Here is a 27,558-nt window from a genome sequence, read left to right as displayed (position 1 = left end):
GACATTCGGCAAAGAACACCAAGCCGAACCCGGGTCGCCGTGTTGCACCGTAGTGCTGTAGTGTGCCACTCAGGCGCAGTCATGTAGGGGAGGGGAGAATTGAAGGGAGAATTGGCGAGGCGAAATTGGGATGGGAGAAAAATAGAAAAATAAGGAGAAAAAGTGGATACAAAAAAGTAATATTGCGATTCAACACACCAAGCACAGAGTCGTTATAGTTTCCTCTCGGTTCCCACAGGCACAGGAGAGAGTGGTAAAACCACCTTCATCCGACAGATGAGGATCATCCACGGGAAAGGTTACTCAGAGGAAGAGAGGAAGGCCTTCGCCAAATGTATCTTCCAGAACATCTTCACAGCCAGCAAGGCCATGACAGCGGCCATGAAGACCCTCCGGATCCCTTACGCCAACCCAGAGAACGAGGTTCAGAGAGACACACACACACACACACACACACACACACACACACACACACACACACACACACACACACACACACACACACACACACACAGATATATGAAAACATGAGTAAATGTACACCTGCAAGTTCGCACAAGGTCCTTGAAGTGCTTAAAGTGCTGGAATTCCTTGAAAACAGCAAACATTTTAACAAGGTGCTTAAAAAGTCATTGAAATTTCAACCATTCGCAAAAGTTTTGTTCTGAATCAAGAAATTTAATATCTTTTTATTTAAAGTGTAACAAATGGTCGGAAATTGGTTTTAAGCCATACATATTGGATTTTATTTTTATTTTTATAAAAACAGCATTTAAAAGTACCCTTTTAAAATGAAAAAATGGTGCTTGGAAAAGTACTTGAAAGTCCCTGAATTTCATATTGCAATGTCTGTGGGAACCCTGTGTATGTCCATGGTGCTATTTTGGTACCGTCAGACAATGTTGACGTAAGCCCCTATTACCATCATGGTCACCGTCATTGCACCCACACAAACACACACACGCACGCACGCACGCACGCACACACACACACACACACACACACACACTACGAGTCCCTTGTTGTAACACTAAAACAGCTGATATACGTCCTCAGATGTATGCTAAGTGGGTGCAGGACGTGGACACTGTGCAGGTGACCCAGTTGGAGCGAGGTTATGTGGACGCCATCCGACGCCTCTGGTCCGACTCCGGCATCCGCGCCTGCTATGGCCGCCGCAGCGAGTATCAGCTGCTGGACTCCACGGAGTAGTGAGTAGCTGTTCTGTGTAACGTCTGTGTAGCTGTGTGTAGTGGAGTGCAGGCCCGACATGGTGTCCCCTTGATAAGCAGTCGGGGCATAGATATATATATATAAAGACTAGGTGGCTCAAGGCGGAGTCTCCCGCTAAACAAACTGGTCAGACTACTGCTTGACCTTAACCCTAGAACCCACCTCACCCCTTCCCACTTTGACTACCTAGGATTGCTTAGTTAGAGTAGACGACAGAGTACAGCAACTTGCAATGGGCCTGGTCTACAAGATACACTACACGACCAAGGTACCCATCCACATGTCAAAATACTTCCCAAACGTCAGTGAATACTACAACCACAACACCAGAGGGAGCTCCACATTCATGTTAAACCCAGATTCGGCTCAAACAAGGGACTAAACACGTTTAGCAATTATGCCACATCAATGTGGAACGCCCTACCCAAAGCTGTAAAGGAATGTGAATCCCTACCCACATTCAAAACCGCTCTTAAAGAGCACCTACGGGAGGCTGCAATTCGAAACTGGCCACCGTAAATGTCCAACCCCCCCCGACCCCCTCCTAATAGACAGTATCCTCCCCACGTATGTATATATTCTCTCCCCACCGTATGTATCTCTCCCACCCACCCACCCCCTCCTAATGTACAGTCTCCTCCCCATCATATGTATATACTCTCTGTCAGGATCTATGGGTAACAGTACTGTATATTTGCATATCATATATGTCACAAATGTAACAGTACTCACTGATTCTTGAGAGTCGGGACAAAACATGTCCTACATAGAAAAGTCAAATTTATATCAAAAATAAATTAATTAATAATGATTGACATACTCACAAAGTTCAATCTAAAGGTATTGTGTATACTGATGTTTTAGCACATATATTTGTTTTTGGGGGGATATTTGTTTAAATGTATAATCTGTGGTTAGAAGCTCCCATGTTAATTTTCTTGTCCTCAGCAAGGGTAACATTATTGACCAGCGCAAAAAAGCTTGAAAAACCTCTCCACTTGTGAAAACATACATATCAAATCAAGGATAAGGGTTATAAATGTATAAAACAATGCATGCCATGCAACTCAAATAATATTTTCCATAGGAATCTGCCTATCAAAGTTGTGTCCTCAGTTTATGTCAACTCCGTCAGACTTTTTCATAAACCTAATTTAATCAGGCAATAGCATGGCCAGCTCTATCCCTGAGGACCCATTTTCCTTTCCCTGCCTGTGGTGAATGCAACACTACCACACATGGTCTGGTAAATTTGATACTTTTTGATATTTTAGACAAACAATGTCAATATTCCTATGGTCACAGCTGGAACATGTCAACACCATCTCTCCGTTATTATACTTTTAAAAAACAATAGTGGATTGAATTCAAGTGTTTCAGTGAGATTATTAAGACAGCTAGCAACTGCCAAAAAACTAGCTAGTTGCAGTGCACAATACAGGCTTGGAGGGACAATGTGTGCCCTTTTGTCAACTCCGTCAGACATCAACTCCATCAGATTGTGTGTCTGACTGAGTTGACGTGTAAGCTGACGGAGTTGACAAATCCATCAATAACCTCATATATATGCTATTATTATACTATTTTCGAACATGGTAAAGGATTTAAATGTTATTTCAGAGTTTTATCTGCACAGAATTGTGCATATAATAGCATGCATTACAATACACCTCTGACTTTTAGAGCATGGGCAGGCTGTGGTCTGCTTATTGAATAATTTTCTTACTTTCCCAGCACATGCTCTATACACTATACATACACGTGTTAATACATACATATAAATATATCACTTGTCTACGTGGTTGATTGATTGATGTAAAATCATAATGGTGCAGTGTGTAGTTTTCACTACCAAACATCTACACTCTTGCCTCTTATAGAGCAGGGAAGGAGTTCCATGTTGCCCTTTCATATCCCAGTAGGGATACAAGACAGAAGAAAACAGTTATTCTTGTTCTTATACTGTTTACTTAGATCATCAGAGCAAAGGTGCACAGTGGTAAACTGTGGATATTTCATCTTAATATATTTATAATAATTCTTAATATAGGACTGGTCCATGTGTGTCTACTGTAGATTGCTGCATCATCCTTTATCTGACTCTTTCCATCCATAGTGTAATACATTATGGTATGGAGTGATCAACAGGATAATATTTTGCTAGTCAGTTTTCTCAATCTTATCAGTTGTCACAAGTGTAGAGTTCAAGAAAAATCAGGATCAGATAAAAATCAGATCAGAATATTCTAGATAACAATGCCAGACAGTGCAGGGAGTCTCTCAGACAGGAAAAGCAACAAAGTAAAACGCGAAAAAGGCATTCAAGAGAAATAAAAACTATGAAAGAGAAGATTACAAATGTAACAAAGCAACGAAACAACCTGATAAAAACAATAATGTGCAGAAAAAAGGCTACAAATACATCACCACTGGACTCTCCAGGCACGGAAACAAAGAAGATGCTATCAGGAAGCAAAGTAAGGAATCCGAAAATACAAAAGGCCCTTCTATTCTACAACATCCCCAGAAGAGAGCTGAAGACAAACAAACAAACTCCTGGCCCACGGCGCCAAAAACCAGCACTGAGTGTGTCATCAGGCACGATTCTTAAAAAGTATCGTCTTCTTCAACAAATGAAAGAGTTTGGGTTAACCTACAAGTTAATGAGAGAAAAGGAGCAGCCTCAGAAAAAGCCAACATTCATACAGGGTATAACACAGACTGTTCACGATTTCTTCCTGAACTCTGCACGTGTGACGACGGATAAGACTGACACAATCACCAGGAACAAGATCAAGCGGCAGAGAATGATCCTGCCAGACTCTATGCTCAACCTCCACACTGAATTCCAGATTAAGAACCCCACTGTAAAGCTGAGCTATTCTTCATTCTGTGCTCTGAGGCCCTTCTACAGTATGTCACAGCACCAAAAGCATCTGATCGGAAGACATGTCTGTCAAATACATGAAAATGCATGCTTAATGCTCAAGGTCCTTAAAATGTCTGGTGTTGTGAAGTCAAACAAACTGGATGACAGTTTTCAATTAGTTTGTTGCTCTCCAGCAAGTGAGGCCTGCCTTCTTCGCGCTTGCTCACAATGTCTAAACAAAGGTACAGTTACAACCCAAGAGCAAGACAAAATCGATGTTCAATGGAGGCAGTGGGAGAGAGTTCAAGAAGACACACGCAATGGAATCGACATCAACACTAAGCTCGTCGAACACCGAGGCAGCCTTTCAGAGCTCATCAAACTCTATGAGCAAAAACTCAGACAGGAAACCACAACACATGTGTGTTCAGTGCGAAACCAGTCAAAAGAATACAGCAACACAATTGAGTCCTGTGATGAAAGTACAGCAATCGTCCATGTTGACTTTTCAGAATCCTGGAAATTCAAATATAAAGCTGAAGTTCAGGCCTGCTATTTCGGACAAAATCTGCCACAGATAACACTCCATACCGGAATGTATTACACTAAGGGTGGAAAGGCAGGGTTTTCCACACTGTCAGAGTCAAAAAGACAGGATGCTGCGGCAATCTGGACACATATGGATCCAGTCCTAAAAGATATCAAGACAATATCCACAGGTTACCATCGTGCACTTTTGGTCTGATGGTCCAAGTAAACAAGAACAAACAAGAACAAGAAGACGTTTTTTCTTCTGTCTGGTATCCCACCTACACTGGGGTTTGAAAGGACAACGTGGAACTTCTTCCGCACTTCTCATGGTAAGGGCACACCAGACGGCATTGGCGGAACAGTAAAAAGAACAGCTGACAACCTGGTCCTGAGAGGAAATGATGTGACGGATGGACACATATTCTTCAAAAAGGTCTCAAACAGTCTGAATGGTGTTCAGCTGTATCACATTGTGGAAGAAGACATGCAAAGATACGACACACTTCTCATGAATCCTCTCAAACCGGTTCCCTCAACAAGACAAATACACCAGATCATCGCACATAAGGACAGGATCCACCACAGACAACTATCCTGCTTTTGCAGCGAGATGTTGGATTGCCAGTGCTTCTGCCCAGCTACCTCCTATTACCATGGCAACCCAGGAGAACAGCAGAGTGATACACGGAGGGCAAGGAAGAAGAGACCTCTGGCCATGTTGTGGGAGGAGATGGAAAATTAGATGGAAGAGGGTATGGAGATGGAAGATGTAATGGAGGAGTTGGACGAAGAACCTTTGAAAGGTCCTGCGGGTATGGTGACAGTAACGACTGTTAGCAGCCTTAGTAATGGAGACTGGTTAGCAGTAGTATATGATGACCACTGGTGGCTAGCCAAGACCATCGATGTGGATAATGAGCAACAAGATGTGAAAGTGGAATTTCTGCATCCCCATGGTCCAACAGAAAAGGTTCAGCCCAAACGTGGCAAGAAGGATGTCTGTTTCTGCCCAGTTCAAGACATCATAGTGAAACTAATCAGAAATGCAGAAGGAAAGGAAGAGGAGAAGTGGGTGAGAAAGTGGAGATCAGGAAGTGGTGTAGAAGAGGTAGATGAAAACAGGGACGAGAAGAAGGGGTCCTGTTCTCCATTACTGTTTTTGTTGTTGGAAACGGTGCATTTTGTAATAGTTGGAAACAGTGTATGTAAAGTTTGTTGTTTATTACAATTGAGTTAACAAAATGTTCAGTATAAGACAAGGAGTTATTAGTTCTTATTATTGTCACTTCCATCTGTTTAAAAAATTTATCAGAGATGCAAATCCAATTTTGTCAACTCTGTCAGTTTCTCGTCAACACTGTCAGATCTTTGTCAACACCGTCAGATGTTTATTTTTGTTAATTTTGGGGGAAATACAAATTCCTTCTTCAGTTTATGTTGTTTAAGTAATAAAGGAGCGTTAGATCTTCATCCTCTTGTGTCTTATTTACTTAATGATCTTTTTTTTATCATATCAAAATTAAAAACAAAGTTTGAAAATGCAAATATTTCTAACTCTGGGTTTTCAGAATAGTGTGAAATTACACCTGAGGTTTATATATTATATTTTATTGCATACCAGAGTAACTAAACACTATTACAACATACTTCAGAACTTTAGATTCTTGTTGGACTGGAATAATTAGAATTATATACTTTTTTGTGTGTCTGACGGAGTTAACACAAATCAAGTTTCAAATGGAAACATGTGAATTTGTTGAAAATGTTTTTCTATGTAGAGCCTGCACCTTTACATGGTTAAATAGCTCAGACCTTTCTCTACATGAATATATAACTCTAATCAATATAGTGTGTATTCTCAAAATATAATATTTAAAAAGTGTTTTGTTCCGACTCTCAAGAATCAGTGTACTATATATCTGTATGTCATGTATGTCCCTATGCCATAAATGTCATGATGTCATGTAATTGTGTATGTCATAAATGTCACTATGAATTGAAAATGGGGGACCCTGATGTAAACAAGACAAATGTCTTTCTCTGGTCTGCATCCCCTTAACAATTGTATGTATTGAGCTGTACTGTATTGTACCCATTCTGCAATCTGTTAAATAAAGTTTTCATTCATTCATTCATTCATTCATTCATTCATTCATTCATTCATTCATTCATTCATTCAGTTCACCAGCGGCCATCTTGCTTGAGTGGACTACTGCTTTAAGGTGATGATTTGCACAAACAGAAACTCGCTGAAATCTTGACGGATTTACAAACAGTTTGGTTTATTACAAACGTTATTAACGTGGCTATGATTCTTGCTTGGAAGAATTTTTTTAATTCTTTTTATTTTCATTTTCATATGAAAGTCCATTATAAGTATGCAGTATGATAACTACATCTCTGACGTTTTTAACAAACCAAACGGTTGAAAATTTAGCAAGCTATGGTTATTTCAATAGTACATGCACCATAGACATGCATGTTATGAGTGGGCGTGCTCCACCTATGCAAGATGGCCGCCATGTGGCAACGTCGGTCTCCGTTAGCCAGCAGCGCGGGTGAGTCATCTAGTCTTTATATGTATCTATGGTTGGGGCCCCTTGAAGAATGTCTTTATTGAACTAAAAGGACAATTATGTGGCCATCATTTTGACATGAAATCTAACAACGTTTCTGTACAGTAGGCCCTACCTTACAATGTGAAAGATGTCAAATTGACACAGGGTCAGTCAAAATAAATGTGATTTCCATATCCATCCTCAATATGGGCTTAAAAAACTTTGGGAGCCACTGGAGTGTGATTGAAGGAGGAAGTTATTTCCTACATTCCCAAAGAATATATATGTTACTATGAATGTGAGAGGATAACACATTTAGCACATTTAAACAATTATAACAGATAAGAATATCAACTACCAAATGTTTGCTGTAGCAAGTGATCTCTATTTAGGGGGGGAGGGGTGGTAGGCGTGAAGTCTCCAGTGAGGTTAAGGTCATGGTTAAGGTTAAGGTCGTGGTTAAGGTAAGGGTTAGGTTTACAAACAAACATGTGTGAAAAGATGTAGAACATTTGATCAGATTGTAATAAAATTACATGTAAGTAGAACTTTATTAACAGATTATTGTATCAGATTGTAATACAATTACAGGTAAATAGAACTTTATTAACAGATTATTGTATCAGATTGTAATGCAATTCACTGATTCTTGAGAGTCGGGACAAAACACTTTTTAAATATTATATTTTGAGAATACACACTATATTGATTAGAGTTATATATTCATGTAGAGAAAGGTCTGAGCTATTTAACCATGTAAACATAGAAAAACATTTTCAACAAATTCACATGTTTCCCTTTGAAACTTGATTTGTGTTAACTCCGCCAGACACACAAAAAAGTATATAATTCTAATTATTCCAGTCCAACAAGAATCTAAAGTTCTGAAGTATGTTGTAATAGTGTTTAGTTACTCTGGTATGCAATAAAATATAATATATAAACCTCAGGTGTAATTTCACACTATTCTGAAAACCCAGAGTTAGAAATATTTGCATTTTCAAACTTTGTTTTTAATTTTGATATGATAAAAAAAATATCATTAAGTAAATAAGACACAAGAGGATGAAGATCTAATGCTACTTTATTACTTAAACAACATACACTGAAGAAGGAATTAGTATTTTCCCCAAGATTAACAAAAATAAACATCTGACGGTGTTGACAATGATCTGACGGTGTTGACGAGAAACTGACGGAGTTGACACAATTGGATTTGCATCTCTGCAAAAACTTTTAAACAGATGGAAGTGACAATAATAAGAACTAATAACTCCTTGTCTTATACTGAACATTTTGTTAACTCAATTGTAATAAACAACGAATTTTACATACACTGTTTCCAACTATTACAAAATGCACCGTTTCCAACAACAAAAACAGTAATGGAGAACAGGACCCCTTCTTCTCGTCCCTGTTTTCATCTACCTCCTCTACACCACTTCCTGATCTCCACTTTCTCACCCACTTCTCCTCTTCCTTTCCTTCTGCATTTCTGATTAGTTTCACTATGATGTCTTGAACTGGGCAGAAACAGACATCCTTCTTGCCACATTTGGGCCGAACCTTTTCTGTTGGACCATGGGGATGCAGAAATTCCACTTTCACATCTTGTTGCTCATTATCCACATCGATGGTCTTGGCTAGCCACCAGTGGTCATCATATACTACTGCTAACCAGTCTCCATTACTAAGGCTGCTAACAGTCGTTACTGTCACCGTACCCTCAGGACCTTTCAAAGGTTCTTCGTCCAACTCCTCCATTACATCTTCCATCTCCATACCCTCTTCCATCTCATTTTCCATCTCCTCCCACAACATGGCCAGAGGTCTCTTCTTCCTTGCCCTCTGTGTATAACTCTGCTGTTCTCCTGGGTTGCCATGGTAATAGGAGGTAGCTGGGCAGAAGCACTGGCAATCCAACATCTTGCTGCAAAAGCAGGATAGTTGTCTGTTGTGGATCCTGTCCTTATGTGCGATGATCTGGTGTATTTGTCTTGTTGAGGGAACCGGTTTGAGAGGATTCATGAGAAGTGTGTCGTATCTTTGCATGTCTTCTTCCACAATGTGATACAGCTGAACACCATTCAGACTGTTTGAGACCTTTTTGAAGAATATGTGTCCATCCGTCACATCATTTCCTCTCAGGACCAGGTTGTCAGCTGTTCTTTTTACTGTTCCGCCAATGCCGTCTGGTGCACCCTTACCATGAGAAGTGGGGAAGAAGTTCCACGTTGTCCTTTCAAACCCCAGAAGAAAAAAGTTCTTCTTGTTCTTGTTTGCTTGGACCATCAGACCAAAAGTGCACGCTGGTAACCTGTGGATATTTTGTCTTGATATCTTTTAGGACTGGATCCATTTGTGTCCAGATTGCCGCAGCATCCTGTCTCTTTGACTCTGACAGTGTGCACAACCCTGCCTTTCCACCCTTAGTGTAATACATTCTGGTATGGAGTGTTATCTGTGGCAGATTTTGTCCGAAATGGCAGGCCTGAACTTCAGCTTTATATTTGAATTTCCAGGATTCTGAAAAGTCAACAGCATGGACGATTGCTGTACTCTCATCACAGGACTCAATTGTGTTGCTGTATTCTTTTGACTGGTTTTGCACTGAACACACATGTGTTGTGGTTTCCTTTCTGAGTTTTTGCTCATAGAGTTTGATGAGCTCTGAAAGGCTGCCTCGGTGTTCGACGAGTTTAGTGTTGATGTCGATTCCATTGCGTGTGTCTTCTTGAACTCTCTCCCACTGCCTCCATTGAACATCGATTTTGTCTTGCTCTTGGGTTGTAACTGTACCTTTGTTTAGACATTGTGAGCAGGCGCAAAGAAGGCAGGCCTCACTTGCTGGAGAGCAACAAACTAATTGAAAACTGTCATCCAGTTTGTTTGACTTCACAACACCAGACATTTTAAGGACCTTGAGCAGCATGCATTTTCATGTATTTGACACAGACATGTCTTCCGATCAGATGCTTTTGGTGCTGTGACATAGAAGGGCCTCAGAGCACAGAATGAAGAATAGCTCAGCTTTACAGTGGGGTTCTTAATCTGGAATTCAGTGTGGAGGTTGAGCATGGAGTCTAGCAGGATCATTATCTGCCGCTTGATCTTGTTCCTGGTGATTGTGTCAGTCTTATCCGTCATCACACGTGCAGAGTTCAGGAAGAAATCCTGAACAGTCTGTGTTATACCCTGTATTAATGTTGGCTTTTTCTGAGGCTGCTCCTTTTCTCTCATTAACTTGTAGGTTAACCCAAACTCTTTCATTTGTTGAAGAAGACGATACTTTTTAAGAATCGTGCCTGATGACACACTCAGTGCTGGTTTTTGGCGCCGTGGGCCAGGAGTTTGTTTGTTTGTCTTCAGCCCTCTTCTGGGGATGTTGTGGAATAGAAGGGCCTTTTGGATTTTCGGATTCCTTACTTTGCTTCCTGGTAGCATCTTCTTTGTTTCCGTGCCTGGAGAGTCCAGTGGTGATGTATTTGTAGCCTTTTTTCTGCGCATTATTGTTTTTATCAGGTTGTTTCGTTGCTTTGTTACATTTGTAATATTCTCGTTCATAGTTTTTATTTCTCTTGAATGCCTTTTTCGCATTTTACTTCGTTGCTTTTCCTGTCTGAGAGACTCCCTGCACTGTCTGGCATTGTTATCTAGAATATCCTGATCTGATTTTTATCTGATCCTGATTTTTCTTGAACTCTACACTTGTGACAACTGATAAGATTGAGACAACTGACTAGCAAAATATTATCCTGTTGATCACTCCATACCATAATGTATTACACTATGGATGGAAAGAGTCAGATAAAGGATGATGTAGCAATCTACAGTAGACACACATGGACCAGTCCTATATTAAGAATTATTATAAAGATATTAAGATGAAATATCCACAGTTTACCACCGTTCACCTTTGCTCTGATGATCTAAGTAAACAGTATAAGAACAAGAATAACTGTTTCCTTCTGTCTTGTATCCCTACTGGGTTATGACATTTTACATCAATCAATCAACCACGTAGACAAGTGATATATTTATATTTATGTATTAAAACATGTGCTGGGAAAGTAAGACAATTATTCAATAAGCAGACCACAGCCTGCCCATGCTCTAAAAGTCAGAAGTGTATTGTAATGCATGCTATTATATGCACACTTCTGTGCAGATACAAGTCTGAAATAACATTTAAGAGAGACAGATAGTCTCTCTTAAATAGTATAATAATAGCATATTATGAGGTTATTGATGGATTTGTCAACTCTGTCAGCTTACAAACTCACAAGCTTACAAGCTTACTCCAAACTCATAGCCAAGCTCAGGGACCTGGGCTTGAACTATGACCTCTGCCAGTGGGTCTTGGACTTCCTGACGGGCAGACCCCAGGTGGTAAGAGCAGGCAACTGCACCTCCTCATCCATCACGCTCAACATAGGGGCCCCCCAGGGCTGTGTTCTGAGCCCCCTCCTCTACTCCCTGTACACACATGACTGCGTGGCACAGCGGAACAACAACACAATCATCAAATTTGCTGATGACACAGTAGTGGTGGGCCTGATCTCTGCCAACGATGAGAGGGCCTACCTGGAAGAGGTAGAGAATCTGTCACAGTGGTGTCAGGAGAACTGCCTCTCCCTGAACGTCAGCAAAACAAAAGAGATGATTGTGGACTTCAGGAGGTCGGGGGTCAAGGACTACAGCCCCCTCAGCATCGACGGGGCACCGGTTGAGAGAGTGAACAGTTTCAAGTACCTCGGAGCCCACATATCCGAGGACTTGACATGGACCACACACATTGACAGTGTTGTGAAGAAGGCCTCTACTTCCTCAGGCGCCTAAGGAAGTTCCAAGTCAGTCAGAAGATCCTTAGGAACTTCTACTCATGTACAATAGAGAGCATCCTGACTGGCAACACCACCTCCTGTTTTGGGAATAGCACTGCACAAGACCGTAGCAGACTACAAAGAGTGACACGTTCAGCCGAACGCACAATTGGAGGGGGGCTTCCCACCCTCCAGAACATTTACAACAAGCGGTGCAGGGGGAAGGCTAAGAGAATCATCAAGGACTCCAGCCACCCGAACAACTGCCTCTTTGAACTGCTGCGGTCAGGCAAGCGATACCAGAGTCTTAAGGCGAGCACAGAAAGACTCAGAAGAAGCTTCTATCCCCAGGCCATCAGGCTGCTAAACGAACAATAAACACTATGCAACAACCATCAAATGCACACAGCACACACACCCACACGCACACACTCACTTAAACAAACAACACACTGCAGCACCCACTCTCCACACTTTAGATCACACAAACACACTTTATATTTATTGATAAAGGATTTGCACTACAACTCGTACACCTACTGTAAATTGTACCTAAATTGCACCTCATCCCATTTCTGCCTTGCACTATATAGTATTGTATATTAGTACACTGCATAGTATATTGTATATACACTGCATCGAACATTGTACATATGTCTATACTGAACACTGTGACCTCATTTTTTTACTTCGAATTTACATGCTATACTATGTTATTTTATTTCATACTTATCTTGTCTTGCACAGTCTCTGGAGTGTAACAGTAAGAAGCATTTTGTATAAAAGTATTCTGTACTTCTGTATGACAACTATTAAAGAAACTTGAAACTTACACGTCAACTCCGTCAGACACAAAATCTGATGGAGTTGATGTCTGACGGAGTTGACAAAAAGGCAGACATTTTCCCTCCAAGCCTGTATTGTGCACTGCAGCTAGCTAGTTTTTTGGCAGTTGCTAGCTGTCTTAATAATCTCACTGAAACACTTGAATTCAATCCACTATTGTTTTTTAAAAGTATAATATCGGAGAGATGGTGTTGACATGTTCCAGCTGTGACCATAGGAATATTGACATTGTTTGTCTAAAATATCAAAAAGTATCAAATTTACCAGACCATGTGTGGTAGTGTTGCATTCACCACAGGCAGGGAAAGGAAAAGGGGTCCTCAGGGATAGAGCTGGCCATGCTATTGCCTGATTTAATTAGGTTTATGAAAAAGTCTGACAGAGTTGACATAAACTGAGGACACAACTTTGATAGGCAGATTTCTATGGAAAATATTATTTGAGTTTCATGGCATGCATTGTTTTATACATTTATAACCATTATCCTTGATTTGATATGTATGTTTTCACAAGTGGAGAGGTTTTTCAAGCTTTTTTGGGCTGGTCAATAATGTGACCCTTGCTGAGGACAAGAAAATTAACATGGGAGCTTCTAACCACAGATTATACATTTAAACAAATATCCCCCAAAAAACAAATATATGTGCTAAAACATCAGTATACACAATACCTTTAGATTGAACTTTGTGAGTATGTCAATCATTATTAATTTCTTAATTTTTTATATAAATTAGACTTTTCTATGTAGGGCATGTTTTGTCCCGACTCTCAAGAATCAGTGAATTACAGGTAAGTAGAACCTTATTGACCAAAAAGATTTACATGACAGGACCTGACATGACCTGACTGGAGATATGCATAAATAAAAAAAAATCCACATTACCATAAAAAACACAAGACAGGGTTGTCCCGGTGGCTTGGTAACTTGGCTGTGTGCCATGTACTCACCATACATCAGAGTACATCTGAGTACTTTAGGTGGAAAACACGGACAGCGTTCAGTGTCACATTGTTAGAACGTTTTTTTTTGTGAATCAAGTTACCAACAAGTTCCAACACTGGTGGCCGTTGAACGTTTTGTGCCGTTGTGAAAAGTTAGACGTTTGATCTCTTTCAGGCATGCAGGGATGCTACAGTCTTCTTCTGTGGTATTTCCCCATTCAGTAGCAAGAGATTTCCCCCTTTCCCTACCTGGACATTTAATATTATACATTTTATACATTATATTATAATTATATAAATACAACGCCCTATTTACTCCCAAGTCTCCCCCCAAAAGAGGCTCACTGTGCAGTGCTGATGACACATCGCTGGCCTGATGACACATTGCTGTGTTAGTGTTTCTGGACACTGGTCTCAATGTGTTCTCAAACTCAGCTATATGCATTTCCCATTATGCCCACTGGAGGGGGCTAGTCCTTTACAAAGTTCACCATATTAATCTAAATCCCAGCCGTGTTGAAACCACCAGTTGATGACAGAACCTTCTAGAAACACAACAGCCATCTTGTTAGTTGTAGGTTAGTCATAGTTTTGTTCTTCTGATGAGATTTTAAACAATCTATTTTTATCAACATTCGTTTTGTTCAAATCAACACAGGAGGGCAAGCCAAAAGGATGTAATGTAATAGTAGGTTTGTGGTTTGTTTGTCAACCTGCCTCTGTGTTTTCTCTGTCTCTTTGTCCTGTTCGTTATTTACCGAGCCGGCCATCATCACGGTGAGCATGATAAGAGACAGTCAGTCAACATTCAGTTAATGACAGGTTGTATCAACATGAGCCATAAAGAAGTCATCAGAATACAGAGTGATAAGAACTCAGTCCACATCTCTGTCTTGTGTTTTTCATTTGATCTCAACTCTCTCTGTTCATGTCACACACAGCCAAGGTTCACCTAAATACTGGATCATATGTCATACAGTACATTTGTAATATATGAATAATATCATATGTCATCATGTCATGTGGTGCTCAGGACAGATGGAGCTCAACACCATTGAGAAGGGAAACTGTATTACCAATTCAGCATGGTCTCTCTCTCTCTCTCTCTCTCTCTCTCTCTCTCTCTCTCTCTCTCTCTCTCTCTCTCTCTCTCTCTCTCTCTCAGCTACATGACTAACCTGGACCGCATAGCCGCTCCAGACTACATCCCCACCGCCCAGGACGTGCTGCGGGTTCGATTCCCGACCACGGGCATCCACGACTACGCCTTCAACGTGAAGACCATCACCCTCAGGTGGGGCGCTGCGCCTCCACTCTCGTAACCCAATAGAAACGTAACACAGCGTTGTGAGAGAAGGCACTGTGTGGGGTGTTCCCAGTGAGCGTCACTGCTGTAGGGAGCCCTGGGAGTGAGAGAGCCCTGAGAGTGAGAGTGAGAGAGCGCTGGGAGTGAGAGATCCCTGGGAGTGAGAGTGAGAGAGCGCTGAGAGTGAGAGTGAGAGAGCCCTGAGAGTGAGAGAGCCCTGAGAGTGAGAGAGCCCTGAGAGTGAGAGTGAGAGAGCCCTGGGAGTGAGAGTGAGAGAGTGCTGGGAGTGAGAGAGAGAGCCCTGGGAGTGAGAGTAAGAGAGCCCTGGGAGTGAGAGTGAGAGAGAGAGAGCGCTGGGAGAGAGAGAGAGAGCCCTGGGAGTGAGAGAGCCCTGGGAGTGAGAGATTGCTGGGAGTGAGAGTGAGAGAGCGCTGGGAGTGAGAGTGAGAGAGCGCTGGGAGTGAGAGTGAGAGAGCGCTGGGAGTGAGAGTGAGAGAGCCCTGAGAGTGAGAGAGCCCTGAGAGTGAGAGAGCCCTGATAGTGAGAATGAGAGCCCTAGGAGTGAGAGTGAGAGAGCCCTGAGAGTGAGAGTGATAGAGCCCTAGGAGTGAGAGTGAGAGAGCCCTGAGAGTGAGAGAGCCCTGGGAGTGAGAGTGAGAGAGCGCTGGAGTGAGAGAGCCCTGGGAGTGAGAGTGAGAGAGCCGTGAGAGTGAGAGAGCCCTGAGAGTGAGAGAGCCCTGAGAGTGAGAGAGCCCTGAGAGTGAGAGAGCCCTGAGAGTGAGAGTGAGAGAGCCCTGAGAGTGAGAGAGCCCTGAGAGTGAGAGTGAGAGAGCCCTGAGAGTGAGAGATCCCTGGGAGTGAGAGTGAGAGTGAGAGAGCGCTGGGAGTGAGAGTGAGAGAGCGCTGGGAGTGAGAGAGCCCTGAGAGTGAGAGTGAGAGAGCGCTGAGAGTGAGAGAGCGCTGGGAGTGAGAGAGCCCTGGGAGTGAGAGAGCGCTGGGAGTGAGAGAGCGCTGGGAGTGAGAGTGAGAGAGCCCTGGGAGTGAGATAGCGCTGGGAGTGAGAGAGCCCTGAGAGTGAGAGCCCTGGGAGTGAGAGTGAGAGAGCCCTGAGAGTGAGAGTGAGAGAGCCCTGAGAGTGAGAGTGAGGGAGCCCTGGGAGTGAGAGTGAGAGAGCGCTGAGAGTGAGAGAGCCCTGATAGTGAGAGTGAGAGAGCCCTGAGAGTGAGAGTGAGAGAGAGAGAGAGCCCTGAGAGTGAGAGTGAGAGTGAGAGAGCCCTCAGAGTGAGAGTGAGAGAGCCCTGAGAGTGAGAGTGAGAGAGCGCTGGGAGTGAGAGAGCGCTGGGAGTGAGAGAGCCCTGAGAGTGAGAGAGCCCTGTGAGTGAGAGAGCCCTCAGAGTGAGAGTGAGAGAGCCCTGAGAGTGAGAGTGAGAGAGAGAGCCCTGAGAGTGAGAGTGAGAGAGAGAGCCCTGAGAGTGAGAGTGAGAGAGCGCTGGAAGTGAGAGTGAGAGAGCGCTAGGAGTGAGAGAGCCCTGGGAGTGAGAGTGAGAGCGCTGGGAGTGAGAGTGAGAGAGCGCTGGGAGTGAGAGTGAGAGAGCGCTGGGAGTGAGAGTGAGAGAGAGAGCGCTGGGAGTGAGAGAGCGCTGGGAGTGAGAGTGAGAGAGCGCTGGGAGTGAGAGTGAGAGAGAGAGCGCTGGGAGTGAGAGAGCGCTGGGAGTGAGAGTGAGAGAGCGCTGGGAGTGAGAGTGAGAGAGCGCTGGGAGTGAGAGTGAGAGAGCGCTGAGAGTGAGAGAGCGCTGGGAGTGAGAGTGAGAGAGCGCTGGGAGTGAGAGAGCCCTGAGAGTGAGAGTGAGAGAGCGCTGGGAGTGAGAGTGAGAGAGCCCTGGGAGTGAGAGAGCCCTGAGAGTGAGAGTGAGAGAACCCTGAGAGTGAGAGAGCCCTAGGAGTGAGAGAGCCCTGGGAGTGAGAGTGAGAGAGCCCTGAGAGTGAGAGAGCGATGAGAGTGAGAGAGCCCTGGGAGTGAGAGTGAGAGAGCCCTGAGAGTGAGAGAGCGATGAGAGTGAGAGAGCCCTGGGAGTGGGAGTGAGAGAGCCCTGGGAGTGAGAGTGAAAGAGCCCTGAGAGTGAGAGTGAGAGAACCCTGAGAGTGAGAGAGCCCTAGGAGTGAGAGAGCCCTGGGAGTGAGAGCCCTGGGAGTGAGAGTGAGAGAGCCCTGAGAGTGAGAGAGCGCTGAGAGTGAGAGAGCCCTGGGAGTGGGAGTGAGAGAGCCCTGGGAGTGAGAGAGCCCTGGGAGTGAGAGAGCCCTGGGAGTGGGAGTGAGAGAGTGCTGGGAGTGAGAGAGCCCTGGGAGTGGGAGTGAGAGAGTGCTGGGAGTGAGAGAGCCCTGAGAGTGAGAGAGTCCTGAGAGTGAGAGAGCCCTGAGAGTGAGAGAGAGATAGCCCTGAGAGTGAGAGAGAGTGAGAGAGCCGTGAGAGTGAGAGAGCCCTGGGAGTGAGAGTGAGAGAGCCCTGAGAGTGAGTGAGAGAGAGCCCTGAGAGTGAGAGTGAGAGAGCCCTGAGAGTGAGAGAGAGTGAGAGAGCCCTGAGAGTGAGAGAGCCCTGGGAGTGAGAGTGAGAGAGCCCTGAGAGTGAGTGAGAGAGCGCTGGGAGTGAGAGTGAGAGAGCCCTGGGAGTGAGAGAGCCCTGAGAGTGAGAGTGAGAGAACCCTGAGAGTGAGAGAGCCCTAGGAGTGAGAGAGCCCTGGGAGTGAGAGAGAGAGCCCTGAGAGTGAGAGAGCGCTGAGAGTGAGAGAGCCCTGGGAGTGGGAGTGAGAGAGCCCTGGGAGTGAGAGTGAGAAAACCCTGAGAGTGAGAGAGCCCTAGGAGTGAGAGAGCCCTGGGAGTGAGAGTGAGAGAGCCCTGAGAGTGAGAGAGCGCTGAGAGTGAGAGAGCCCTGGGAGTGGGAGTGAGAGAGCCCTGGGAGTGAGAGAGCCCTGGGAGTGAGAGAGCCCTGGGAGTGAGAGATCCCTGGGAGTGGGAGTGAGAGAGCGCTGGGAGTGAGAGAGCCCTGAGAGTGAGAGAGTCCTGAGAGTGAGAGAGCCCTGAGAGTGAGAGAGAGATAGCCCTGAGAGTGAGAGAGTGAGAGAGCCGTGAGAGTAAGAGAGCCCTGGGAGTGAGAGTGAGAGAGGCCTGAGAGTGAGTGAGAGAGAGCCCTGAGAGTGAGAGTGAGAGAGCCCTGAGAGTGAGAGAGAGTGAGAGAGCCCTGAGAGTGAGAGAGCCCTGGGAGTGAGAGTGAGAGAGCTTTGAGAGTGAGAGTGAGAGAGAGAGCCCTGAGAGTGAGAGTGAGAGAGCGCTGGGAGTGAGAGTGAGAGAGCGCTGGGAGTGAGAGTGAGAGAGCCCTGAGAGTGAGATAGCGCTGCGAGTGAGAGTGAGAGAGTGCTGGGAGTGAGAGTGAGAGAGCCCTGAGAGTGAGAGAGCGCTGGGAGTGAGAGTGAAATAGCCCTGAGAGTGAGAGAGCCCTGGGAGTGAGAGTGAGGGAGCGCTGGGAGTGAGAGTGAAAGAGCCCTGAGAGTGAGAGTGAGAGAGCCCTGTGAGTGAGAGTGAGATAGCCCTGAGAGTGAGAGAGCCATGAGAGTGAGAGTGAGATAGCCGTGAGAGTGAGAGAGCCCTGGGATGAGAGTGAGAGAGCCCTGGGAGTGAGATTGAGAGAGCCCTGAGAGTGAGAGTGAGAGTGAGAGAGCCCTCAGAGTGAGAGTGAGAGAGCCCTGAGAGTGAGAGTGAGAGAGCGCTGGGAGTGAGAGAGCGCTGGGAGTGAGAGAGCCCTGAGAGTGAGAGAGCCCTGTGAGTGAGAGCCCTCAGAGTGAGAGTGAGAGAGCCCTGAGAGTGAGAGTGAGAGAGAGAGCCCTGAGAGTGAGAGTGAGAGAGAGAGCCCTGAGAGTGAGAGTGAGAGAGCGTTGGGAGTGAGAGTGAGAGAGCGCTGGGAGTGAGAGAGCCCTGGGAGTGAGAGTGAGAGAGCCCTGGGAGAGAGAGAGTGAGAGAGAGAGCGCTGGGAGTGAGAGTGAGAGAGCGCTGGGAGTGAGAGTGAGAGAGCGCTGGGAGTGAGAGTGAGAGAGCGCTGAGAGTGAGAGAGCGCTGGGAGTGAGAGTGAGAGAGCGCTGGGAGTGAGAGAGCCCTGAGAGTGAGAGTGAGAGAGCGCTGGGAGTGAGAGTGAGAGAGCCCTGGGAGTGAGAGAGCCCTGAGAGTGAGAGTGAGAGAACCCTGAGAGTGAGAGAGCCCTAGGAGTGAGAGAGCCCTGGGAGTGAGAGTGAGAGAGCCCTGAGAGTGAGAGAGCGCTGAGAGTGAGAGTGAGAGAACCCTGAGAGTGAGAGAGCCCTAGGAGTGAGAGAGCCCTGGGAGTGGGAGTGAGAGAGCCCTGGGAGTGAGAGTGAAAGAGCCCTGAGAGTGAGAGTGAGAGAACCCTGAGAGTGAGAGAGCCCTAGGAGTGAGAGAGCCCTGGGAGTGAGAGCCCTGGGAGTGAGAGAGCCCTGAGAGTGAGAGAGCGCTGAGAGTGAGAGAGCCCTGGGAGTGGGAGTGAGAGAGCCCTGGGAGTGAGAGAGCCCTGGGAGTGAGAGAGCCCTGGGAGTGGGAGTGAGAGAGCGCTGGGAGTGAGAGAGCCCTGAGAGTGAGAGAGTCCTGAGAGTGAGAGAGCCCTGAGAGTGAGAGAGAGATAGCCCTGAGAGTGAGAGAGAGTGAGAGAGCCGTGAGAGTGAGAGAGCCCTGGGAGTGAGAGTGAGAGAGCCCTGAGAGTGAGTGAGAGAGAGCCCTGAGAGTGAGAGTGAGAGAGCCCTGAGAGTGAGAGAGAGTGAGAGAGCCCTGGGAGTGAGAGTGAGAGAGCCCTGAGAGTGAGTGAGAGAGCGCTGAGAGTGAGAGAGCCCTGAGAGTGAGAGTGAGAGAACCCTGAGAGTGAGAGAGCCCTAGGAGTGAGAGAGCCCTGGGAGTGAGAGAGCCCTGGGAGTGAGAGAGCCCTGAGAGTGAGAGTGAGAGAACCCTGAGAGTGAGAGAGCCCTAGGAGTGAGAGAGCCCTGGGAGTGAGAGAGCCCTAGGAGTGAGATAGCCCTGGGAGTGAGAGAGAGAGAGCCCTGAGAGTGAGAGAGCGCTGAGAGTGAGAGAGCCCTGGGAGTGGGAGTGAGAGAGCCCTGGGAGTGAGAGTGAGAGAACCCTGAGAGTGAGAGAGCCCTAGGAGTGAGAGAGCCCTGGGAGTGAGAGAGCCCTGGGAGTGAGAGTGAGAGAGCCCTGAGAGTGAGAGAGCCCTGGGAGTGGGAGTGAGAGCCCTGGGAGTGAGAGAGCCCTGGGAGTGAGAGATCCCTGGGAGTGGGAGTGAGAGAGCGCTGGGAGTGAGAGAGCCCTGAGAGTGAGAGAGTCCTGAGAGTGAGAGAGCCCTGAGAGTGAGAGAGAGATAGCCCTGAGAGTGAGAGAGTGAGAGAGCCGTGAGAGTGAGAGAGCCCTGGGAGTGAGAGTGAGAGAGCCCTGAGAGTGAGTGAGAGAGAGCCCTGAGAGTGAGAGTGAGAGAGCCCTGAGAGTGAGAGAGAGTGAGAGAGCCCTGAGAGTGAGAGTGAGAGAGCTTTGAGAGTGAGAGTGAGAGTGAGAGCCCTGAGAGTGAGAGAGTGAGAGAGCCGTGAGAGTGAGAGAGCCCTGGGAGTGAGAGTGAGAGAGCCCTGAGAGTGAGTGAGAGAGAGCCCTGAGAGTGAGAGTGAGAGAGCCCTGAGAGTGAGAGAGAGTGAGAGAGCCCTGAGAGTGAGAGTGAGAGAGCTTTGAGAGTGAGAGTGAGAGAGAGAGCCCTGAGAGTGAGAGTGAGAGAGCGCTGGGAGTGAGAGTGAGAGAGCGCTGGGAGTGAGAGTGAGAGAGCCCTGAGAGTGAGATAGCGCTGCGAGTGAGAGTGAGAGAGTGCTGGGAGTGAGAGTGAGAGAGCGCTGGGAGTGAGAGTGAAATAGCCCTGAGAGTGAGAGAGCCCTGGGAGTGAGAGTGAGGGAGCGCTGGGAGTGAGAGTGAAAGAGCCCTGAGAGTGAGAGTGAGAGAGCCCTGTGAGTGAGAGTGAGAGAGCCCTGAGAGTGAGAGAGCCATGAGAGTGAGAGTGAGATAGCCGTGAGAGTGAGAGAGCCCTGGGATGAGAGTGAGAGAGCCCTGGGAGTGAGAGAGCCCTGAGAGTGAGAGTGAGAGAGCCCTGGGATGAGAGTGAGAGAGCCCTGAGAGTGAGAGTGAGATAGAGGGAGCGCTGGGAGTGAGAGAGCCCTGAGAGTGAGAGTGAGAGAGCCCTGAGAGTGAGAGAGAGCCCTGGGAGTGAGAGAGAGAGAGCCCTGAGAGTGAGAGAGCCCTGCGAGTGAGAGTGAGAGAGACCTGAGAGTGAGAGTGAGAGAGCCCTGAGAGTGAGAGAGCCCTGAGAGTGAGAGAGCCCTGAGAGTGAGAGAGCCCTGATAGTGAGAGTGAGAGAGCCCTGGGAGTGAGAGTGATAGTGAGAGAGCCCTGAGAGTGAGAGAGCCATGAGAGTGAGAGAGCCCTGGGAGTGAGAGTGATAGTGAGAGAGCCCTGAGAGTGAGAGAGCCCTGAGAGTGAGGGAGCCCTGAGAGTGAGAGAGCCCTGGGAGTGAGAGTGAGAGAGCCCTGAGAGTGAGAGAGCCCTGGGAGTGAGAGTGAGAGAGCCCTGAGAGTGAGAGAGCCCTGGGAGTGAGAGTGAGAGAGCGCTGGGAGTGAGAGTGAGAGAGCCCTGAGAGTGAGAGTGATAGAGCCCTGGGAGTGAGAGTGAGAGAGCCGTGAGAGTGAGAGAGCCCTGAGAGTGAGAGCTTTGAAAGTGAGAGTGAGCCCTGAGAGTGAGAGTGAGAGAGCCTTGAGAGTGAGAGTGAGAGAGAGAGCCCTGAGAGTGAGAGTGAAAGAGCCCTGAGAGTGAGAGAGCGCTGGGAGTGAGAGTGAGAGAGCCCTGAGAGTGAGAGTGAGAGAGCCCTGGGATGAGAGTGAGAGAGCCCTGAGAGTGAGAGAGCCCTGAGAGTGAGAGTGAGTGAGTGCTGGGAGTGAGAGAGTGCTGGGAGTGAGAGTGAAATAGCCCTGAGAGTGAGAGAGCCCTGGGAGTGAGAGTGAGGGAGCGCTGGGAGTGAGAGTGAAAGAGCCCTGAGAGTGAGAGTGAGAGAGCCGTGAGAGTGAGAGAGCGCTGGGAGTGAGAGTGAGAGGGCCCTGAGAGTGAGAGAACCCTGAGAGTGAGAGAGAGAGCCCTGAGAATGAGAGAGCCCTGAGAGTGAGAGTGAGAGAGCCCTGAGAGTGAGAGTGAGAGAGCCCTGATAGTGAGAGTGAGAGAGAAAGAGCCCTGAGAGTGAGAGTGAGAGAGCCCTGGGAGTGAGAGTGATAGTGAGAGAGCCCTGAGAGTGAGAGAGCCCTGAGAGTGAGAGAGCCCTGAGAGTGAGAGAGCACTGGGAGTGAGAGTGAGAGATCCCTGAGAGTGAGAGTGAGAGAGCCATGAGAGTGAGAGTGAGAGAGCCCTGAGAGTGAGAGTGAGAGAGCCCTGAGAGTGAGAGAGCCCTGGGATGAGAGTGAGAGAGCCCTGGGAGTAAGAGTGAGATAGAGGGAGCGCTGGGAGTGAGAGTGAGAGAGCCCTGAGAGTGAGAGTGAGAGAGCCCTGATAGTGAGAGAGAGAGAGAGAGAGCCCTGAGAGTGAGAGAGCCCTGAGAGTGAGAGAGAGATCCCTGGGAGTGAGAGAGACCTGAGAGTGAGAGTGAGAGAGAGCCCTGAGAGTGAGAGTGAGAGAGCCCTGATAGTGAGAGATCCCTGAGAGTGAGAGTGAGAGAGCCCTGGGAGTGAGAGTGAGAGAGCCCTGAGAGTGAGAGAGCCCTGAGAGTGAGAGATCCCTGAGAGTGAGAGTGAGAGAGCCCTGAGAGTGAGAGTGAGAGAGCCCTGAGAGTGAGAGATCCCTGAGAGTGAGAGAGAGCGCTGGGAGTGAGAGTGAGAGAGCCCTGCGAGTGAGAGAGAGAGCCCTGAGAGTGAGAGTGATAGTGAGAGAGCCCTGAGAGTGAGAGAGCCCTGAGAGTGAGAGAGATCCCTGAGAGTGAGAGTGAGATAGCCCTGAGAGTGAGAGTTAGAGAGCCCTGGGAGTGAGAGTGAGAGAGACCTGAGAGTGAGAGTGAGAGAGCCCTGAGAGTGAGAGAGCCCTGAGAGTGAGAGAGCCCTGAGAGTGAGAGAGCCCTGATAGTGAGAGTGAGAGAGCCCTGGGAGTGAGAGTGATAGTGAGAGAGCCCTGAGAGTGAGAGAGCCATGAGAGTGAGAGTGATAGTGAGAGAGCCCTGAGAGTGAGAGAGCCCTGAGAGTGAGGGAGCCCTGAGAGTGAGAGAGCCCTGTGAGTGAGAGTGAGAGAGCCCTGAGAGTGAGAGAGCCCTGGGAGTGAGAGTGAGAGAGCCCTGAGAGTGAGAGAGCCCTGGGAGTGAGAGTGAGAGAGCGCTGGGAGTGAGAGTGAGAGAGCCCTGAGAGTGAGAGTGATAGAGCCCTGGGAGTGAGAGTGAGAGAGCCGTGAGAGTGAGAGAGCCCTGAGAGTGAGAGCTTTGAAAGTGAGAGTGAGCCCTGAGAGTGAGAGTGAGAGAGCCTTGAGAGTGAGAGTGAGAGAGAGAGCCCTGAGAGTGAGAGTGAAAGAGCCCTGAGAGTGAGAGAGCGCTGGGAGTGAGAGTGAGAGAGCCCTGAGAGTGAGAGTGAGAGAGCCCTGGGATGAGAGTGAGAGAGCCCTGAGAGTGAGAGAGCCCTGAGAGTGAGAGTGAGTGAGTGCTGGGAGTGAGAGAGTGCTGGGAGTGAGAGTGAAATAGCCCTGAGAGTGAGAGAGCCCTGGGAGTGAGAGTGAGGGAGCGCTGGGAGTGAGAGTGAAAGAGCCCTGAGAGTGAGAGTGAGAGAGCCGTGAGAGTGAGAGAGCGCTGGGAGTGAGAGTGAGAGGGCCCTGAGAGTGAGAGAGCCCTGGGAGTGAGAGTGAGAGAGCCCTGGGAGTGAGAGTGAGAGAGCCCTGAGAGTGAGAGTGAGAGAGCCATGAGAGTGAGAGTGAGATATCCCTGAGAGTGAGATAGCCCTGGGAGTGAGAGTGAGAGAGCCCTGAGAGTGAGAGTGAGAGAGCCCTGGGATGAGAGTGAGAGAGCCCTGGGAGTGAGAGTGAGATAGAGGGAGCGCTGGGAGTGAGAGTGAGAGAGCCCTGGGAGTGAGAGTGAGAGAGCCCTGAGAGTGAGAGTGAGAGATCCCTGATAGTGAGAGAGAGAGCCCTGAGAGTGAGAGAACCCTGAGAGTGAGAGAGAGAGCCCTGAGAATGAGAGAGCCCTGAGAGTGAGAGTGAGAGAGCCCTGAGAGTGAGAGTGAGAGAGCCCTGATAGTGAGAGTGAGAGAGAAAGAGCCCTGAGAGTGAGAGTGAGAGAACCCTGGGAGTGAGAGTGATAGTGAGAGAGCCCTGAGAGTGAGAGAGCCCTGAGAGTGAGAGAGCCCTGAGAGTGAGAGAGCACTGGGAGTGAGAGTGAGAGAGCCCTGAGAGTGAGAGTGAGAGAGCCATGAGAGTGAGAGTGAGAGAGCCCTGAGAGTGAGAGTGAGAGAGCCCTGAGAGTGAGAGAGCCCTGGGATGAGAGTGAGAGAGCCCTGGGAGTAAGAGTGAGATAGAGGGAGCGCTGGGAGTGAGAGTGAGAGAGCCCTGAGAGTGAGAGTGAGATAGCCCTGATAGTGAGAGAGAGAGAGAGAGAGCCCTGAGAGTGAGAGAGCCCTGAGAGTGAGAGAGAGATCCCTGGGAGTGAGAGAGAGCCCTGAGAGTGAGAGAGCCCTGAGAGTGAGAGTGAGAGAGAGCCCTGAGAGTGAGAGTGAGAGAGCCCTGAGAGTGAGAGATCCCTGAGAGTGAGAGAGCCCTGGGAGTGAGAGTGAGAGAGCCCTGAGAGTGAGAGTGAGAGAGCCCTGAGAGTGAGAGATCCCTGAGAGTGAGAGTGAGAGAGCCCTGAGAGTGAGAGTGAGAGAGCCCTGAGAGTGAGAGATCCCTGAGAGTGAGAGAGAGCGCTGGGAGTGAGAGTGAGAGAGCCCTGCGAGTGAGAGAGAGAGCCCTGAGAGTGAGAGTGATAGTGAGAGAGCCCTGAGAGTGAGAGAGCCCTGAGAGTGAGAGAGATCCCTGAGAGTGAGAGTGAGATAGCCCTGAGAGTGAGAGTTAGAGAGCCCTGGGAGTGAGAGTGAGAGTAAGAGTGAGAGAGCCCTGGGAGTGAGAGTGAGAGAGCCGTGAGAGTGAGAGATCCCTGGGAGTGAGAGTGAGAGAGCCATGAGAGTGAGAGTTAGAGAGCCCTGAGAGTGAGAGTGAGAGAGAGAGAGCCCTGGGAGTAAGAGTGAGAGAGCCCTGAGAGTGAGAGAGCCCTGAGAGTGAGAGAGCCCTGGGAGTGAGAGTGAGAGAGCCCTGAGAGTGAGAGTGAGAGAGAGAGCCCTGGGAGTGAGAGTGAGAGAGCCCTGAGAGTGAGAGAGCCCTGAGAGTGAGAGTGCGAGAGAGCCCTGAGAGTGAGATTGAGAGCGAGATAGCCCTGGGATGAGAGTGAGATAGCCCTGGGAGTGAGAGAGAGCCCTGGGAGTGAGAGAGAGCCCTGGGAGTGAGAGTGAGAGAGAGCGCTGAGAGTGAGAGAGCCCTGAGAGTGAGAGAGCCCTGAGAGTGAGAGATAGCCCTGAGAGTGAGAGTGAGAGAGCCCTGAGAGTGAGAGTGCGAGAGAGCCCTGAGAGTGAGATTGAGAGCGAGATAGCCCTGGGATGAGAGTGAGATAGCCCTGGGAGTGAGAGAGAGCCCTGGGAGTGAGAGAGAGCCCTGGGAGTGAGAGTGAGAGAGAGCGCTGAGAGTGAGAGAGCCCTGAGAGTGAGAGAGCCCTGAGAGTGAGAGATAGCCCTGAGAGTGAGAGTGAGAGAGCCCTGAGAGTGAGAGGGAGAGAGCGCTGAGAGTGAGAGAGCCCTGGGAGTGAGAGAGCGCTGGGAGTGAGAGTGAGAGTGAGAGAGCACTGGGAGTGAGAGTGAGAGAGAGCCCTGGGAGTGAGAGTGAGAGAGCGCTGGGAGTGAGAGAGCCCTGGGAACTATTTACAATACAGGGACAGTGTTTCCCACAGGATTTTGTGAGACTGTGGTGGGTGAACCTCGGACCCTCTATCTAGGGGGTCCGGGGGCATGCTCCCCCGGAATTGTTATTTTCTTTGTACATTTTAAAGTTAAATGCATCAATCTGGTGCACTTTGAGAGCAAAATAAAGAGGCTAGATCTATGATGATCTTTGTGCTCAAAACACAAAATCGACTAGATTCGAGCATACATTTGAGCCATCAAAGAAATTAAGCAAAAGTGATTACCTGTGCTGAACTGGTTTATTTTTTAGAAAATATTAATTTTTTAACTCACCTTAACTAGGGCCCTATGAAATCTGTTTTTATCTTTTCCTGTTGTCGGATATGAATTTTCCTGTCTTCGGATTTCTCTGTTTTTAATTTTCCCGTTTTCGGATTTCTCTGATTTAATATTTTTTCCTTTGGATTTAACCAAAGAAAAACAATACAAAATTATGTTTTTAACTAACTTTAATAACAGTACATCTGCAAACAGAATGGCTTATATGAACTATCCAGTTCATATATCAACTTATATCAACTATCCAGTTTGTTTTTATAGTGTAACGTTACTTGAAGGAGAGCGAGAGCGAGAGAAACTGAGAGAGAGACTGAGACTTGTTACGCGCAACGTTAGTCAGTCTCTGAGTTGTCTCGGAATGGATTTGGTAGGTTTTTTCTGCGTCTCCGTAGACCGTGCCGCACCACCGTTTTAAAATCTTAGTGAAGATTGATTTAACTGTGATTAAAGCAAACTTAAAATACATATTATTATTATTTAATTTTTACAATTTCTTTTTTTATTATAATGTTTTCAGGGGGGGGGGCGGGCCGCCCCGCCAAGGCAATGGTAGGGGAAACACTGGAGTGAGAGAGCCCTGGGAGTGAGAGTGCACTCTGTGTGGGATCACATGTCACTGCTGCAGGGAGCCCTGGGAGTGAGAGTAGATTTGAAAATGGTTGAGAACAAACAGGGCATTCTAGTGTCTTACTGGACGTATATTATGGGATAGCGATGACGTCACAGGTTTGGATCCGACTCGTGACCTTTGTCATGTCGTCCGCGCTCTCCTTTCAGTCTGTCTCTCACTCTGCTGTGTGCTGCCTGATAAAAGCACCACTGTTTCAATGTAAAAAAAAATTAATCATTATAATACTCATTCATAGCTACTAATGGGGTACAATGCATTGCTCTTTATTGACCTTTACATGGTTCATTTTCATATTAAGATCTGCAGCAAACTGTGTAGAAAGATGTTTTTCTGTGTGGGGTTGTGTCTCCTCTCAGTAGCTACGCTATGACTCCACAGGTAGACGGCTTATTAGGACGCCTGACCGGCTGTCTTTTCAAGGCCTGAATGCCTGTGTGTGTGTCTGTGTGTGTGTGTGTGTGT

The 27,558-nt window shown here is 47.5% G+C and overlaps 1 protein-coding gene across 1 annotated transcript in view; it reads left to right on the top strand.

Annotated features, from left to right (window-relative positions):
• LOC311225897 (guanine nucleotide-binding protein G(q) subunit alpha-like) overlaps nucleotides 1-27,558 on the top strand; it is a gene marked incomplete at its 3' end in the record, with an annotated part of 50,087 nt that overhangs the window by 17,018 nt on the left and 5,511 nt on the right. Inside the window, exons 3-5 of the mRNA XM_084311288.1 lie at nucleotides 239-423; nucleotides 1,057-1,211; nucleotides 14,968-15,096. Of these exons, the coding sequence (XP_084167414.1) occupies nucleotides 239-423; nucleotides 1,057-1,211; nucleotides 14,968-15,096 (469 nt within the window). The remainder of the gene's footprint in view (nucleotides 1-238; nucleotides 424-1,056; nucleotides 1,212-14,967; nucleotides 15,097-27,558) is intronic.

Source organism: Notolepis coatsorum (assembly GCF_963971535.1).
Source record: "Notolepis coatsorum genome assembly, chromosome: 3".
NCBI classification, from domain to species: domain Eukaryota; kingdom Metazoa; phylum Chordata; class Actinopteri; order Aulopiformes; family Paralepididae; genus Notolepis; species Notolepis coatsorum.
This window is presented reverse-complemented; position numbering and strand designations above follow the sequence as displayed.